The following is a 16,912-nucleotide window of genomic DNA, read 5'->3' as shown; positions in this document are numbered from 1 at the left end:
TGGCTTGTTGTGATAAAGCCACATAAAATTACCACCTAGCAGCTAGCTCCCTTCAGCTCTATCAAGCTTTTTAGCCCCTTTCAGCTCAGCGTATTGTTTTGTTGTACAGTTCATAAACTCATCACCAGCAGCAGCCAGTACTTTTTCTGGGAAAAAAAAGCTCTGGTAAACTCACTGCACACTACCTGCCAAGCACCAAACAACTAAAAGACAAAGTTAGCAGTTTGTTAGTGGTTGTGGAGGAGCAGTTAGCAGCAACAGCTAAAGATGAGGATTGGTTGAGATCAAAAACAAAGCATAAAGAAGTCTGACTATTGCTGGATATATGAATTGGCTGTTTCTTAAAACATTAATCAAAACAGCCTTAATGTTGAGAAGCAGCAACATGCCGATGAGCATTTGAGGCTATTCCTGTAATCTACTCATTTGTTTAAAAGCTCAAGTACGATCTTCCCGGGAACCTGGTATTCAGTCGCTTGTGCTGGTGCAGAAGGAGGACCTACATGTTGCGACAGTTGACATGACCACTGAAGGAGTAGAAGAGACCACTGTGGTCACGGCGACGGTGTTGGCGTTGGAGGAGGGGCTGGAACTGGCCGGGAAGACCACCGTCTGTTTCTGGGTGGGCGTGGTCAGCATGGAGGTGGAGCCCAGCTTGGACATAGCGGCGTTGTTGTGAGACTTGGACAAGATGTTTGGTACAAAATTGGAGCTGGGAGAAGTTGTCACGATGATCACCTGAATGAAGACGAGACATTTAAAACTCGTGGTCACTGTGTAGAGAGACGTGTTAATGGCGCATGAGAGCAGGTGAGCGAGCACCACTCACCTTCTGTGTGGTGGTGTTGGTGGTCTGGATGGTGGGCTTGGTGAAGGTGATCTTGACAGGGGACAGGTGGGGCGGCAGCGAGTTGGCGATGCTCTGCATGATGTTGCTCATCTTGGGGCTGCCGCTCACTGGGACCGTGATGTTCTTGGACACCTGTGGGGACACCTTGGTGACCTCCTTCAGCATCACCGGAGACGAGCTGGACGAGTTGGTCCGCCTTCGCTTACGAGGCTTCTCGTCCTCATCCGAACAGCTCACACCTGCGAGGGAAACGAAGGACGGAAATTCAGGACATTGCAGGGACGACAGTAGTTCTGTCTTGGGCTGCAACTAACAGTTATTTTCATCATCGATCAATCAGCCAATAATTATCTGGATTATCAGAAAATAGTGAGAAATGTCATTAAATGTCTTGTTTTGATGCACTAAACTACAGATAGAGCAGCAACAGCTCTCATTTGAAAAGACAGAAGCATTAAATCTTTAAAAATTGGCTTAAATTATTAATCAATTACCAAAATAAGTATGCAATAGGCAATCAACTAATCAGTTAATTGTTGCAGCTCTAATTCTGTCAATTTGTTATTTATTCATCACCTACATGTGAAATTTCAACGAAGAAAAGAGTAAAATCAGTGGCATACACAGAATATTTTTTTAAATCTTGTGTGAGGTTTGCAAAAATTTGCAAGTTCTTTCTCAGCTCAATGAATTCTCATAAATGCTAAATATAAATAAATAAGACTGTTTTCCAACTATAGTCCTATAACTAATAATAGCTTCCACGTTTATAATGTGGAGACACATTCTATCTTTCTGTTTCTCATTCCCTGTCGGGATCTGCTCACAACAGCTATTTAATGTGCACACACACATTGGGACACGTCGGCAGCTGATGCTCGTGGAATTTTCAAATATAATCCAGGAGATTTTAAGAGATGCTGTGTTTGGGAAATTTAAATCCCGGCCAGTAGAAAGTTTGCATTGGGGGGAGAATTTCTGAATCATTCGTCCTGCGGAAAGCCTGAGCCATCATACACTGTAAAAAAGATGAGCTTCCATCAGGGCATTAGTTTTGCTGTTCGCTCCTGATTAAATCACTTTGTGATAAGTAAGCAAGCCTTGTAGTGCCCCCTAGAGGCTGATCAGCGCATTTCACACATGCTTGAGCCAAGCAATGACCTCTGAGCTTCACTTTACCTTAAGGCAAAAGCAATGCATCTCCAAACTTCTAAATAACCCTGATTTCAAAAATAAATGAAAGAGAACGCGATAATTCAAACTAGAAAATTCCCCCTGGGAAATTTTGAAAGGGACACGGGGTGCGTTCGAGCCGACAAAATTATCTACGTTTTAAAGTTTGAATGAAGTCTCTAGGAGAAACTATGGCGAAGCAGCGGACAATTGAAAAAGGCTGCAATTTGAGAAAACTGCAGATATCAGAGGCAGTCAGTCCCTGATTAATGAATTGCTCCCAGCTGTGTTTCTGTGGCTTTCTCCTTGTCTGTCTCTGTTGATCACCTCAGCTGTCTGTGTCTGCTTCTCTCCTCTGCTTCATGTCTCTGTTAACATGAATTAATGAACTGAATCAATAAACATGAATGGAGCTAATGCTAACAGAGCTAACACTAACTGAGCTAACAGCTAACGGTGCAAATATCGCTAACGGCGGTAGCGCTAACAGAGCTAACTGTGCTAGCAGAGCTAATAGAGCTAACAGCGTTAACAAGGGGGCGGGGGGATGGGGTTTTCATTATGCATTTGTCTGTGTGTGTGTGTTTATGTATCTGTCGTTGTGTGTGACTGCGTATGTGTGTGTCTTCGTCTGTTTCTGTGGCTTTCTACTTGTCTGTCTCTGTTGATCACCTCAGCTGTCTGTGTCTGCTTCTCTCCTCTGCTTCATGTCTCTGTTAACATGAATTAATGAACTGAATCAATAAACATGAATGGAGCTAATGCTGACGGAGCTAACAGAGCTAACACTAACGGAGCTAACAGCTAGCGGTGCGAATAGAGCTAACGGCGCTAACGCTAACAGAGCTAACTGTGCTAACAGAGCGAATAACGGCGTTAACAAGGGGGCGGGGGGATGGGGTTTTCATTATGCATTTGTCTGTGTGTGTGTGTTTATGTATCTGTCATTGTGTGTGACTGCGTATGTGTGTGTCTTCGTCTGTTTGTGTGTGTGTGTCTGCTTGAACTACACAAGCAGCCCAACCTGCTCCTACATGGAGATGTGTCTGGTATATGTGTGTCTGAATGTGTGTGTGTGTGTGTGTTTGTTTGTGTGCGTGTGTAACTTCTGCCCCACCTGCTGATAATTACCTCTCTACCTCTCCCACTTTTTACCTGTTCCTGTTCAGTTTTGACGTGCTTGTTTTTAATCACTTTTTAGCTGTTGGTTAGCCCTGCTTGTGTGTGTGTTTGTGTGACTACTTTCTCAACCTTTTTGGCAAAGCGCTTGGTGAAGCTGAGTTTAACTGTTTGTTGGATGGAGATTGTTTTCAAACAATGCCCTTGTTTTGACTGAGCTCGTTAAGATAATCATTCTCAGGCTTGTTGTCCTGCAGATGTGTGTGCGTGGGTTATTGACCGGTGTGTGTGTAAATGACAGTTGCACCTGTTAAACTCCTCCCTTGAAAAGCGGCTTTTTCGCTGTCGGTTTCTTCCGAACAACTTGCGATTGTGTCAAAACCGTAGCTGCTATCAAAAAACCGATTACACTGTGAGATGCGGACAAGTCTGGGCCAGATGTACGTGTGTTTTATGTCCAGATATTCTTTAGAAAAATGACAAAATGGTCGACTTAAAAAGACTCTGCGACTCAGAGAACAGGAGTTTGTATTGTATGCAGTGAGATTTGGGTTCGGCGAACCTCCTGAACTAAATCCTCTGGTGAGAGAACCGTACCTCGTATCAGAGTGTACTATAGATCATCGGACTCCCGAGAACTTCCTGAGTCCGGCCATCTCCTCGTTTTATTCCTGACACAACAACTTTTCGTTTTATGGCGATCTAAAGACAGGAGGCATTTCTGCTTTGCTCACAAAACAGCTCTGAATTTTAACATGGGACTTAATGGGAGAACAGGAGGGCGCTGGCTGCACAAAACGTCTCACTATTTAAATTCAGTAAGTCTCTCGGCTTTTTCGAGGACATCACACGAAAGAGGACAAGTTTGTCTACAAAATGAGCCCAAAATTATGCGTGTAGAGTGTAATTTGTGGCCGTAGCGACGAGAAAAGGAGAAGATTTTCAGATCGTTTTTAGACTCTGTGCCACTCTAGCACGCACTCTAGCACGAACATTCCGCGCAATACACACCCATTATAATCTCAAAATTTCCCGCCAAACGATCACTGTCATTGAACAGTGACTGATCAAAAACTATAGGACCAATCAAAATGTGGATGAACACACCAATAGACCAGACTTGGGTCTACATTTTAAAGTTGAAATGAAGTCTCTCGGTGAATGTATGCCTGAGCTACAGATGTTTGAAAAACTCCAATTTCAATCTTGTTTTTTTCGCCCGTCCCATTCATTTCTTATGGGAAATTTATCGCAGTTTTTCGCGTCTTACGACGCGAAAAACTGCGATAAATTTGAGAAAAGTAATAGCACACCGATCCCGAACAATACGCACGTTTTGATATATAATTTGCGAGGGTTTTCTCAAAGCTGCGGGGCGAGTTAAGGGACGAAAACTTGGAGGAAGATGAAAAATAATAATAATAAGAAGAAGAAGAAACGCGCGGGATAGTAATAAGTGACTCGGGGCTACGCCCCGAGTCACTGGCTCCTGCAGCTATTTCATAGCTGTAGGAGCCAGTGACTCGGGACGTTGCCCCGTGTCCCTAATAACTAGAAAATTCCCCCTGGGAAATTTTGAAAGGGACACGGGGTGCGTTGGAGCCGACAAAATTATCTACGTTTTAAAGTTTGAATGAAGTCTCTAGGACAAAGTATGGCCGAGCAGCGGACAATTGAAAAAGGCTGAAATTTGAGGAAATTTCCCCATTCATTTCTTATGGGAAATTTATCGCAGTTGTTTGCGTCTTACGTCGGCCTTCGATGGTCATAGCTCGAAAACCGTAAGAGATATCAAAATGTGCCGAGGGTCATTTTGAGCCGACAAAATTATCTACGTTTTAAAGTTTGAATGAAGTCTCTAGGAGAAACTATGGCGAAGCAGCGGACAATTGAAAAAGGCTGCAATGTGAGAAAACGGCAGATATCAGAGGTAGTCAGTCCCTGATTAATGAATTGCTCTCAGCTGTGTTTCTGTGGCTTTCTCCTTGTCTGTCTCTGTTGATCACCTCAGCTGTCTGTGTCTGCTTCTCTCCTCTGCTTCATGTCTCTGTTAACATGAATTAATGAACTGAATCAATAAACATGAATGGAGCTAATGCTAACGGAGCTAACAGAGCTAACACTAACGGAGCTAACAGCTAACGGTGCGAATAGAGCTAACGGCGCTAACGCTAACAGAGCTAACTGTGCTAACAGAGCTAATAGAGCTAACGGCGTTAACAAGGGGGCGGGGGGATGGGGTTTTCATTATTCATTATGTGTGTGTTTATTCATTATGTGTGTGTTTATGTATCTGTCATTGTGTGTGACTGCGTATGTGTGTGTCTTCGTCTGTTTGTGTGTGTGTGTCTGCTTGAACTACACAAGCAGCCCAATCTGCTCCTACATGGAGATGTGTATGGTATATGTGTGTCTGAATGTGTGTGTGTGTGTGTGTGTGTGCGTGCGTGTGTGCCTGTGTAACTTCTGCCCCACCTGCTGATAATTACCTCTGCACCTCTCCCACTGTTTACCTGTTCCTGTTCAGTTTTGACGTGCTGTTTTTAATCACTTTTTAGCTGTTGGTTAGCCCTTTTTGTGTGTGTGTTTGTGTGACTACTGTCTCAACCTTTTTGCGAAACTGCTTTCTGAAGCTGAGTTTAACTGTTTGTTGGACGGAGATTGTTTTCAAACAATGCCCTTGTTTTGACTGAGCTCGTTAAGATAATCACTCTCAGGCTGGTTGTCCTGCAGATGTGTGTGCGTGGGTTATTGACCGGTGTGTGTGTAAATGACAGTTGCACCTGTTAAACTCTTCCCTTGAAAAGCGGCTTTTTCGCTGTCGGTTTCTTCCGAACAACTTGCGATTGTGTCAAAACCGTAGCTGCTATCAAAAAACCGATTACACTGTGAGATGCGGACAAGTCTGGGCCAGATGTACGTGTGTTTTATGTCCAGATATTCTTTAGAAAAATGACAAAATGGTCGACTTAAAAAGACTCTGCCACTCAGAGAACAGGAGTTTGTATTGTATGCAGTGAGATTTGGGTTCGGCGAACCTCCTGAACTAAATCCTCTGATGAGAGAACCGTACCTCGTATCAGAGTGTACTATAGATCATCGGACTCCCGAGAACTTCCTGAGTCCGACCATCATCTCGTTTTATTCCTGACACAACAACTTTTCGTTTTATGGCGATCTAAAGACAGGAGGCATTTCTGCTTTGCTCACAAAACAGCTCTGAATTTTAACATGGGACTTAATGGGAGAACAGGAGGGCGCTGGCTGCACAAAACGTCTCACTATTTAAATTCAGTAAGTCTCTCGGCTTTTTCGAGGACATCACACGAAAGAGGACAAGTTTGTCTACAAACTGATCCCAAAATTATGCGTGTAGAGTGTAATTTGTGGCCGTAGCGACGAGAAAAAGAGAAGATTTTCAGATCGTTTTTAGACTCTGTGCCACTCTAGCACGCACTCTAGCACGAACATTCCGCGCAATACACACCCATTATAATCTCAAAATTTCCCGCCAAACGATCACTGTCATTGAACAGTGACTGATCAAAAACTATAGGACCAATCAAAATGTGGATGAACACACCAATAGACCAGACTTGGGTCTACATTTTAAAGTTGAAATGAAGTCTCTCGGTGAATGTATGCCTGAGCTACAGATGTTTGAAAAACTCCAATTTCAATCTTGTTTTTTTCGCCCGTCCCATTCATTTCTTATGGGAAATTTATCGCAGTTTTTCGCGTCTTACGACGCGGAAAAACTGCGATAAATTTGAGAAAAGTAATAGCACACCGATCCCGAACAATACGCACGTTTTGATATATAATTTGCGAGGGTTTTCTCAAAGCTGCGGGGCGAGTTTGAGGACGAAAACTTGGAGGAAGATGAAAAATAATAACTAGAAAATTCCCCCTGGGAAATTTTGAAAGGGACACGGGGTGTGTTTGAGCCGACAAAATTATCTACGTTTTAAAGTTTGAATGAAGTCTCTAGGACAAAGTATGGCCGAGCAGCGGACAATTGAAAAAGGCTGAAATTTGAGGAAATTTCCCCATTCATTTCTTATGGAAAATTTATCGCAGTTGTTTGCGTCTTACGTCGGCCTTCGATGGTCATAGCTCGAAAACCGTAAGAGATATCAAAATGTGCCGAGGGTCATTTTGAGCCGACAAAATTATCTACGTTTTAAAGTTTGAATGAAGTCTCTAGGAGAAACTATGGCGAAGCAGCGGACAATTGAAAAAGGCTGCAATTTGAGAAAACAGCAGATATCAGAGGTAGTCAGTCCCTGATTAATGAACTGGTCCCAGCTGTGTTTCTGTGGCTTTCTCCTTGTCTGTCTCTGTTGATCACCTCAGCTGTCTGTGTCTGCTTCTCTCCTCTGCTTCATGTCTCTGTTAACATGAATTAATGAACTGAATCAATAAACATGAATGGAGCTAATGCTAACGGAGCTAACAGAGCTAACACTAACGGAGCTAACAGCACGAATACAGCTAACAGCTCTAACGCTAACAGAGCTAACTGTGCTAACAGAGCTAATAGAGCTAACGGCGTTAACAAGGGGGCGGGGGGATGGGGTTTTCATTATGCATTTGTCTGTGTGTGTGTGTTTATGTATCTGTCATTGTGTGTGACTGCGTATGTGTGTGTCTTCGTCTGTTTGTGTGTGTGTGTCTGCTTGAACTACACAAGCAGCCCAACCAGCTCCTACATGGAGATGTGTCTGGTATATGTGTGTCTGAATGTGTGTGTGTGTGTGTGTTTGTTTGTGTGCGTGTGTAACTTCTGCCCCACCTGCTGATAATTACCTCTCTACCTCTCCCACTTTTTACCTGTTCCTGTTCAGTTTTGACGTGCTTGTTTTTAATCACTTTTTAGCTGTTGGTTAGCCCTGCTTGTGTGTGCGTTTGTGTGACTACTGTCTCAACCTTTTTGGCAAAGCGCTTGGTGAAGCTGAGTTTAACTGTTTGTTGGACGGAGATTGTTTTCAAACAATGCCCTTGTTTTGACTGAGCTCGTTAAGATAATCATTCTCAGGCTTGTTGTCCTGCAGATGTGTGTGCGTGGGTTATTGACCGGTGTGTGTGTAAATGACAGTTACACCTGTTAACTGAAAAGCGGCTTTTTCGCTGTCGGTTTCTTCCGAACAACTTGCGATTGTGTCAAAACCGTAGCTGCTATCAAAAAACCGATTACACTGTGAGATGCGGACAAGTCTGGGCCAGATGTACGTGTGTTTTATGTCCAGATATTCTTTAGAAAAATGACAAAATGGTCGACTTAAAAAGACTCTGCGACTCAGAGAACAGGAGTTTGTATTGTATGCAGTGAGATTTGGGTTCGGCGAACCTCCTGAACTAAATCCTCTGGTGAGAGAACCGTACCTCGTATCAGAGTGTACTATAGATCATCGGACTCCCGAGAACTTCCTGAGTCCGACCATCATCTCGTTTTATTCCTGACACAACAACTTTTCGTTTTATGGCGATCTAAAGACAGGAGGCATTTCTGCTTTGCTCACAAAACAGCTCTGAATTTTAACATGGGACTTAATGGGAGAACAGGAGGGCGCTGGCTGCACAAAACGTCTCACTATTTAAATTCAGTAAGTCTCTCGGCTTTTTCGAGGACATCACACGAAAGAGGACAAGTTTGTCTACAAAAGATCCCAAAATTATGTGTCTCCTATTCACCGTTTGGATTTTACGGCAATTTTAGAAACACATTTCAGGCGATTTCTCACCGGCTGTCTCACTCTAACTTTTGAATTTATCCACTCTAGGGGGAGAAATTCTGAGCATTTTTGTGAGAAACTTGATGGTCTTCAGATGGTCGTAGCTCGAAAACCGTAAGAGATATCAAAAAATGTGCCGGTATTAATTTTGAGCTGACAAATTTATCTACGTTTTAAACTTTGAATGAAGTCTCTAGGACAAAGTATGGCCGAGCTGCGGACAATTGAAAAAGGCTGAAATTTGAGGAAATTTCCCCATTCATTTCTTATGGGAAATTTATCGCAGTTGTTCGCGTCTTACGTCGGCCTTCGATGGTCATAGCTCGAAAACCGTAAGATTTATCAAAATGTGCCAAGGGTCATTTGGAGCCGACAAAATTATCTACGTTTTAAAGTTTGAATGACGTCTCTAGGAGAAAGTATGGCAGAGCAGCGGACAATTGAAAAAGGCTGAAATTTGAGGACGTCCCCATTCATTTCTTATGGGAAATTTATCGCAGTTTTTCGCGTCTTACGACGCGAAAAACTGCGATAAATTTGAGAAAAGTAATAGCACACCGATCCCGAACAAACCGCACGTTTTGATATATAATTTGCAAGGGTTTTCTCAAAGCTGCGGGGCGAGTTTAGGGACAAAAATTTGGAGGATGATGAAAAATAATAATAATAACTAGAAAATTCCCCCTGGGAAATTTTGAAAGGGACACGGGGTGCGTTCGAGCCGACAAAATTATCTACGTTTTAAAGTTTGAATGAAGTCTCTAGGAGAAACTATGGCGAAGCAGCGGACAATTGAAAAAGGCTGCAATGTGAGAAAACTGCAGATATCAGAGGTAGTCAGTCCCTGATTAATGAATTGCTCTCAGCTGTGTTTCTGTGGCTTTCTCCTTGTCTGTCTCTGTTGATCACCTCAGCTGTCTGTGTCTGCTTCTCTCCTCTGCTTCATGTCTCTGTTAACATGAATTAATGAACTGAATCAATAAACATGAATGGAGCTAATGCTAACGGAGCTAACAGAGCTAACACTAACGGAGCTAACAGCTAGCTGCGCTAATAGAGCTAACAGCGCTAACGCTAACAGAGCTAACTGTGCTAACAGAGCTAGCGGTGCTAACAGAGCTAACAGAGCTAACGGCGTTAACAAGGGGGCGGGGGGATGGGGTTTTCATTATGCATTTGTCTGTGTGTGTGTGTTTATGTATCTGTCATTGTGTGTGACTGCGTATGTGTGTGTCTTCGTCTGGTTGTGTGTGTGTGTCTGCTTGAACTACACAAGCAGCCCAACCAGCTCCTACATGGAGATGTGTCTGGTATATGTGTGTCTGAATGTGTGTGTGTGTGTGTGTGTGTGTGTGTGTGCGTGTGTAGCTTCTGCCCCACCTGCTGATAATTACCTCTGCACCTCTCCCACTGTTTACCTGTTCCTGTTCAGTTTTGACGTGCTGTTTTTAATCACTTTTTAGCTGTTGGTTAGCCCTTTTTGTGTGTGCATTTGTGTGACTACTGTCTGAACCTCTTTGGCAAAGTGCTTTCTGAAGCTGAGTTTAACTGCTTGTTGGACAGAGATTGTTTTCAAACAATGCCCTTGTTTTGACTGAGCTCGTTAAGATAATCATTCTCAGGCTGGTTGTCCTGCAGATGTGTGTGCGTGGGTTATTGACCGGTGTGTGTGTAAATGACAGTTGCACCTGTTAAACTCTTCCCTTGAAAAGCGGCTTTTTCGCTGTCGGTTTCTTCCGAACAACTTGCGATTGTGTCAAAACCGTAGCTGCTATCAAAAAAACGATTACACTGTGAGATGCGGACAAGTCTGGGCCAGATGTACGTGTGTTTTGTGTCCAGATATTCATTAGAAAAATGACAAAATGGTCGACTTAAAAAGACTCTGCGACTCAGAGAACAGGAGTTTGTATTGTATGCAGTGAGATTTGGGTTCGGCGAACCTCCTAAACAACCCCCCCTCGGGAGAGAACCGTACCTCCTATCAGAGTGTTCTATAGATCACCGGACTCCCGAGACCTTCCTGAGTCCGAAAATCATCTCGTTTTATTCCTGAGACAACAACTTTTCGTTTTATGGCGATGTAAAGACAGGAGGCATTTCTGCTTTTCTCACAAAACAGCTCTGAATTTTTACATTGGAGTCAATGGGAGAGCTGGAGGGAGGTGGCTGCACAAAAAGCCTCACTATTTAAATTCAGTAAGTCTCTCGGCTTTTTCGAGGGAATCACATGAAAGAGGACAGGTTTGTCTACAAAAGATCCCAAAATTATGTGTCTCCTATTCACCGTTTGTATTTTACGGCAATTTTAGAAACACATTTCAGGCGATGTTTCACCGGCTGTCTCACTCTAACTTATGACATCACCCACTGTAGAGGGAGAGATTCTGAGCATTTTTGTGAGAAACTTGATGGTCTTCAGATGGTCATAGCTCGAAAACCGTAAGAGATATCAAAAAATGTGCCGGTATTAATTTTGAGCTGACAAATTTATCTACGTTTTAAACTTTGAATGAAGTCTCTAGGACAAAGTATGGCCGAGCTGCGGACAATTGAAAAAGGCTGAAATTTGAGGAAATTTCCCCATTCATTTCTTATGGGAAAGTCTTCGCAGTTGTTCGCGTCTTACGTCGGCCTTCGATGGTCATAGTTCGAAAACCGTAAGAGATATCAAAATGTGCCGAGGGTCATTTGGAGCCGACAAAATTATCTACGTTTTAAAGTTCAAATGAAGTCTCTCAGTGAATGTATGCCTGAGCTACAGACGTTTGAAAAACTCCAATTTCCATCTTTTTTTTTTCGCCCGTCCCATTCATTCTTATGGGAAATTTATCGCAGTTTTTCGCGTCTTACGACGCGAAAAACTGCGATAAATTTGAGAAAAGTAATAGCACACCGATCCTGATCAAACCGCACGTTTTGATATATAATTTGCAAGGGTTTTCTCAAAGCTGCGGGGCGAGTTCAGGGACAAAAATTTGGAGGATGATGAAAAATAATAACTAGAAAATTCCCTCTGGGAAATTTTGAAAGGGACACGGGGTGTGTTGGAGCCGACAAAATTATCTACGTTTTAAAGTTTGAATGAAGTCTCTAGGACAAAGTATGGCCGAGCAGCGGACAATTGAAAAAGGCTGAAATTTGAGGAAATTTCCCCATTCATTTCTTATGGGAAATTTATCGCAGTTGTTTGCGTCTTACGTCGGCCTTCGATGGTCATAGCTCGAAAACCGTAAGAGATATCAAAATGTGCCGAGGGTCATTTTGAGCCGACAAAATTATCTACGTTTTAAAGTTTGAATGAAGTCTCTAGGAGAAACTATGGCGAAGCAGCGGACAATTGAAAAAGGCTGCAAATTGAGAAAACGGCAGATATCAGAGGTAGTCAGTCCCTGATTAATGAATTGCTCTCAGCTGTGTTTCTGTGGCTTTCTCCTTGTCTGTCTCTGTTGATCACCTCAGCTGTCTGTGTCTGCTTCTCTCCTCTGCTTCATGTCTCTGTTAACATGAATTAATGAACTGAATCAATAAACATGAATGGAGCTAATGCTAACGGAGCTAACAGAGCTAACACTAACGGAGCTAACAGCGCGAATACAGCTAACAGCTCTAACGCTAACAGAGCTAACTGTGCTAACAGAGCTAATAGAGCTAACGGCGTTAACAAGGGGGCGGGGGGATGGGGTTTTCATTATGCATTTGTCTGTGTGTGTGTGTTTATGTATCTGTCATTGTGTGTGACTGCGTATGTGTGTGTCTTCGTCTGTTTGTGTGTGTGTGTCTGCTTGAACTACACAAGCAGCCCAACCAGCTCCTACATGGAGATGTGTCTGGTATATGTGTGTCTGAATGTGTGTGTGTGTGTGTGTGTTTGTTTGTGTGCGTGTGTAACTTCTGCCCCACCTGCTGATAATTACCTCTCTACCTCTCCCACTTTTTACCTGTTCCTGTTCAGTTTTGACGTGCTTGTTTTTAATCACTTTTTAGCTGTTGGTTAGCCCTGCTTGTGTGTGTGTTTGTGTGACTACTGTCTCAACCTTTTTGGCAAAGCGCTTGGTGAAGCTGAGTTTAACTGTTTGTTGGATGGAGATTGTTTTCAAACAATGCCCTTGTTTTGACTGAGCTCGTTAAGATAATCATTCTCAGGCTTGTTGTCCTGCAGATGTGTGTGCGTGGGTTATTGACCGGTGTGTGTGTAAATGACAGTTGCACCTGTTAAACTCCTCCCTTGAAAAGCGGCTTTTTCGCTGTCGGTTTCTTCCGAACAACTTGCGATTGTGTCAAAACCGTAGCTGCTATCAAAAAAACGATTACACTGTGAGATGCGGACAAGTCTGGGCCAGATGTACGTGTGTTTTATGTCCAGATATTCTTTAGAAAAATGACAAAATGGTCGACTTAAAAAGACTCTGCGACTCAGAGAACAGGAGTTTGTATTGTATGCAGTGAGATTTGGGTTCGGCGAACCTCCTGAACTAAATCCTCTGGTGAGAGAACCGTACCTCGTATCAGAGTGTACTATAGATCATCGGACTCCCGAGAACTTCCTGAGTCCGGCCATCTCCTCGTTTTATTCCTGACACAACAACTTTTCGTTTTATGGCGATCTAAAGACAGGAGGCATTTCTGCTTTGCTCACAAAACAGCTCTGAATTTTAACATGGGACTTAATGGGAGAACAGGAGGGCGCTGGCTGCACAAAACGTCTCACTATTTAAATTCAGTAAGTCTCTCGGCTTTTTCGAGGACATCACACGAAAGAGGACAAGTTTGTCTACAAAATGAGCCCAAAATTATGCGTGTAGAGTGTAATTTGTGGCCGTAGCGACGAGAAAAAGAGAAGATTTTCAGATCGTTTTTAGACTCTGTGCCACTCTAGCACGCACTCTAGCACGAACATTCCGCGCAATACACACCCATTATAATCTCAAAATTTCCCGCCAAACGATCACTGTCATTGAACAGTGACTGATCAAAAACTATAGGACCAATCAAAATGTGGATGAACACACCAATAGACCAGACTTGGGTCTACATTTTAAAGTTGAAATGAAGTCTCTCGGTGAATGTATGCCTGAGCTACAGATGTTTGAAAAACTCCAATTTCAATCTTGTTTTTTTCACCGGTCCCATTCATTTCTTATGGGAAATTTATCGCAGTTTTTCGCGTCTTACGACGCGAAAAACTGCGATAAATTTGAGAAAAGTAATAGCACACCGATCCCGAACAATACGCACGTTTTGATATATAATTTGCGAGGGTTTTCTCAAAGCTGCGGGGCGAGTTTGAGGACGAAAACTTGGAGGAAGATGAAAAATAACTAGAAAATTCCCCCTGGGAAATTTTGAAAGGGACACGGGGTGCGTTCGAGCCGACAAAATTATCTACGTTTTAAAGTTTGAATGAAGTCTCTAGGAGAAACTATGGCGAAGCAGCGGACAATTGAAAAAGGCTGCAATGTGAGAAAACGGCAGATATCAGAGGTAGTCAGTCCCTGATTAATGAATTGCTCTCAGCTGTGTTTCTGTGGCTTTCTCCTTGTCTGTCTCTGTTGATCACCTCAGCTGTCTGTGTCTGCTTCTCTCCTCTGCTTCATGTCTCTGTTAACATGAATTAATGAACTGAATCAATAAACATGAATGGAGCTAATGCTAACGGAGCTAACAGAGCTAACACTAATGGAGCGAACAGCTAACAGTGCGAATAGAGCTATCGGCGCTAACGCAACCAGAGCTAACTGTGCTAACAGAGCTAATAGAGCTAGCGGCGTTAACAAGGGGGCGGGGGGATGGGGTTTTCATTATGCATTTGTCTGTGTGTGTGTGTTTATGTATCTGTCGTTGTGTGTGACTGCGTATGTGTGTGTCTTCGTCTGTTTCTGTGGCTTTCTCCTTGTCTGTCTCTGTTGATCACCTCAGCTGTCTGTGTCTGCTTCTGTCCTCTGCTTCATGTCTCTGTTAACATGAATTAATGAACTGAATCAATAAGCATGAATGGAGTTAATGCTAACAGAGCTAACAGAGCTAACACTAACGGAGCTAACACTAACGGAGCTAACACTAACGGAGCTAACAGCTAACGGCGCGAATAGAGCTAACGGCGCTAACGCTAACAGAGCTAACTGTGCTAACAGTGCTAACAGAGCTAACGGCGTTAACAAGGGGCGGGGGGATGGGGTTTTCATTATGCATTTGTCTGTGTGTGTGTGTTTATGTATCTGTCGTTGTGTGTGACTGCGTATGTGTGTGTCTTCGTCTGTTTGTGTGTGTGTGTCTGCTTGAACTACACAAGCAGCCAAACCAGCTCCAACATGGAGATGTGTATAGTATATATGTGTCTGAATGTGTGTGTGTGTGTGTGTGTGTGTGTGTGTGTGTGCCTGTGTAACTTCTGCATTTGTGTGACTACTGTCTCAACCTCTTTGGCAAAGAGCTTTGTGAAGCTGAGTTTAACTGCTTGTTGGACAGAGATTATTTTCAAACAATGCCCTTGTTTTGACTGAGCTCGTTAAGATAATCACTCTCAGGCTTGTTGTCCTGCAGATGTGTGTGCGTGGGTTCTTGACCGGTGTGTGTGTAAATGACAGTTGCAACTGTTAAACTCTTCCCTTGAAAAGCGTCTTTTTCGCTGTCGGTTTCTTCCGAACAACTTGCGATTGTGTCAAAACCGTAGCTGCTATCAAAAAACCGATTACATTGTGAGATGCGGACAAGTCTGGGCCAGATGTACGTGTGTTTTATGTCCAGATATTCTTTAGAAAAATGACAAAATGGTCGACTTAAAAAGACTCTGCGACTCAGAGAACAGGAGTTTGTATTGTATGCAGTGAGATTTGGGTTCGGCGAACCTCCTGAACTAAATCCTCTGGTGAGAGAACCGTACCTCGTATCAGAGTGTACTATAGATCATCGGACTCCCGAGAACTTCCTGAGTCCGAATATCATCTCGTTTTATTCCTGAGACAACAACTTTTCGTTTTATGGCGATGTAAAGACAGGAGGCATTTATGCTTTTCTCACAAAACAGCTCTGAATTTTTACATTGGAGTCAATGGGAGAGCTAGAGGGAGGTGGCTACACAAAAAGCCTCACTATTTAAATTCAGTAAGTCTCTCGGCTTTTTCGAGGACATCACATGAAAGAGGACAAGTTTGTCTACAAAAGATCCCAAAATTATGTGTCTCCTATTCACCGTTTGTATTTTACGGCAATTTTAGAAACACATTTCAGGCGATTTTTCACCGGCTGTCTCACTCTAACTTATGACATCACCCACTGTAGAGGGAGAGATTCTGAGCATTTTTGTGAGAAACTTGATGGTCTTCAGATGGTCATAGCTCGAAAACCGTAAGAGATATCAAAAAATGTGCCGGTATTAATTTTGAGCTGACAAATTTATCTACGTTTTAAACTTTGAATGAAGTCTCTAGGACAAAGTATGGCCGAGCTGCGGACAATTGAAAAAGGCTGAAATTTGAGGAAATTTCCCCATTCATTTCTTATGGGAAAGTCTTCGCAGTTGTTCGCGTCTTACGTCGGCCTTCGATGGTCATAGTTCGAAAACCGTAAGAGATATCAAAATGTGCCGAGGGTCATTTGGAGCCGACAAAATTATCTACGTTTTAAAGTTGAAATGAAGTCTCTCGGTGAATGTATGCCTGAGCTACAGACGTTTGAAAAACTCCAATTTCCATCTTTTTTTTTTCGCCCGTCCCATTCATTCTTATGGGAAATTTATCGCAGTTTTTCGCGTCTTACGACGCGAAAAACTGCGATAAATTTGAGAAAAGTAATAGCACACCGATCCTGATCAAACCGCACGTTTTGATATATAATTTGCAAGGGTTTTCTCAAAGCTGCGGGGCGAGTTCAGGGACAAAAATTTGGAGGATGATGAAAAATAATAATAATAAGAAGAAACGCGCGGGATAGTAATAAGTGACTCGGGGCTACGCCCCGAGTCACTGGCTCCTGCAGCTATTTCATAGCTGTAGGAGCCAGTGACTCGGGACGTTGCCCCGTGTCCCTAATAAGA

General features: G+C 43.0%; 1 protein-coding gene across 4 annotated transcripts in view; it reads right to left on the bottom strand.

Moving 5' to 3' along the window:
* Positions 1-16,912, bottom strand: part of emsy (EMSY transcriptional repressor, BRCA2 interacting) — a 36,389-nt gene that overhangs the window by 14,374 nt on the left and 5,103 nt on the right. For all 4 annotated transcript variants that reach the window (XM_041952970.1, XM_041952969.1, XM_041952968.1 and 1 more), the window contains exons 7-8: positions 830-1,089; positions 504-738 (exon numbers count right to left, since the gene is read on the bottom strand). In XM_041952970.1, coding sequence (XP_041808904.1) covers positions 504-738; positions 830-1,089 — 495 coding nt within the window. The remainder of the gene's footprint in view (positions 1-503; positions 739-829; positions 1,090-16,912) is intronic.

The sequence above is a fragment of the Chelmon rostratus genome, chromosome 14 (assembly GCF_017976325.1).
Source record: "Chelmon rostratus isolate fCheRos1 chromosome 14, fCheRos1.pri, whole genome shotgun sequence".
In the NCBI taxonomy this organism is placed as follows: Eukaryota; Metazoa; Chordata; class Actinopteri; order Chaetodontiformes; family Chaetodontidae; genus Chelmon; species Chelmon rostratus.
This window is presented reverse-complemented; position numbering and strand designations above follow the sequence as displayed.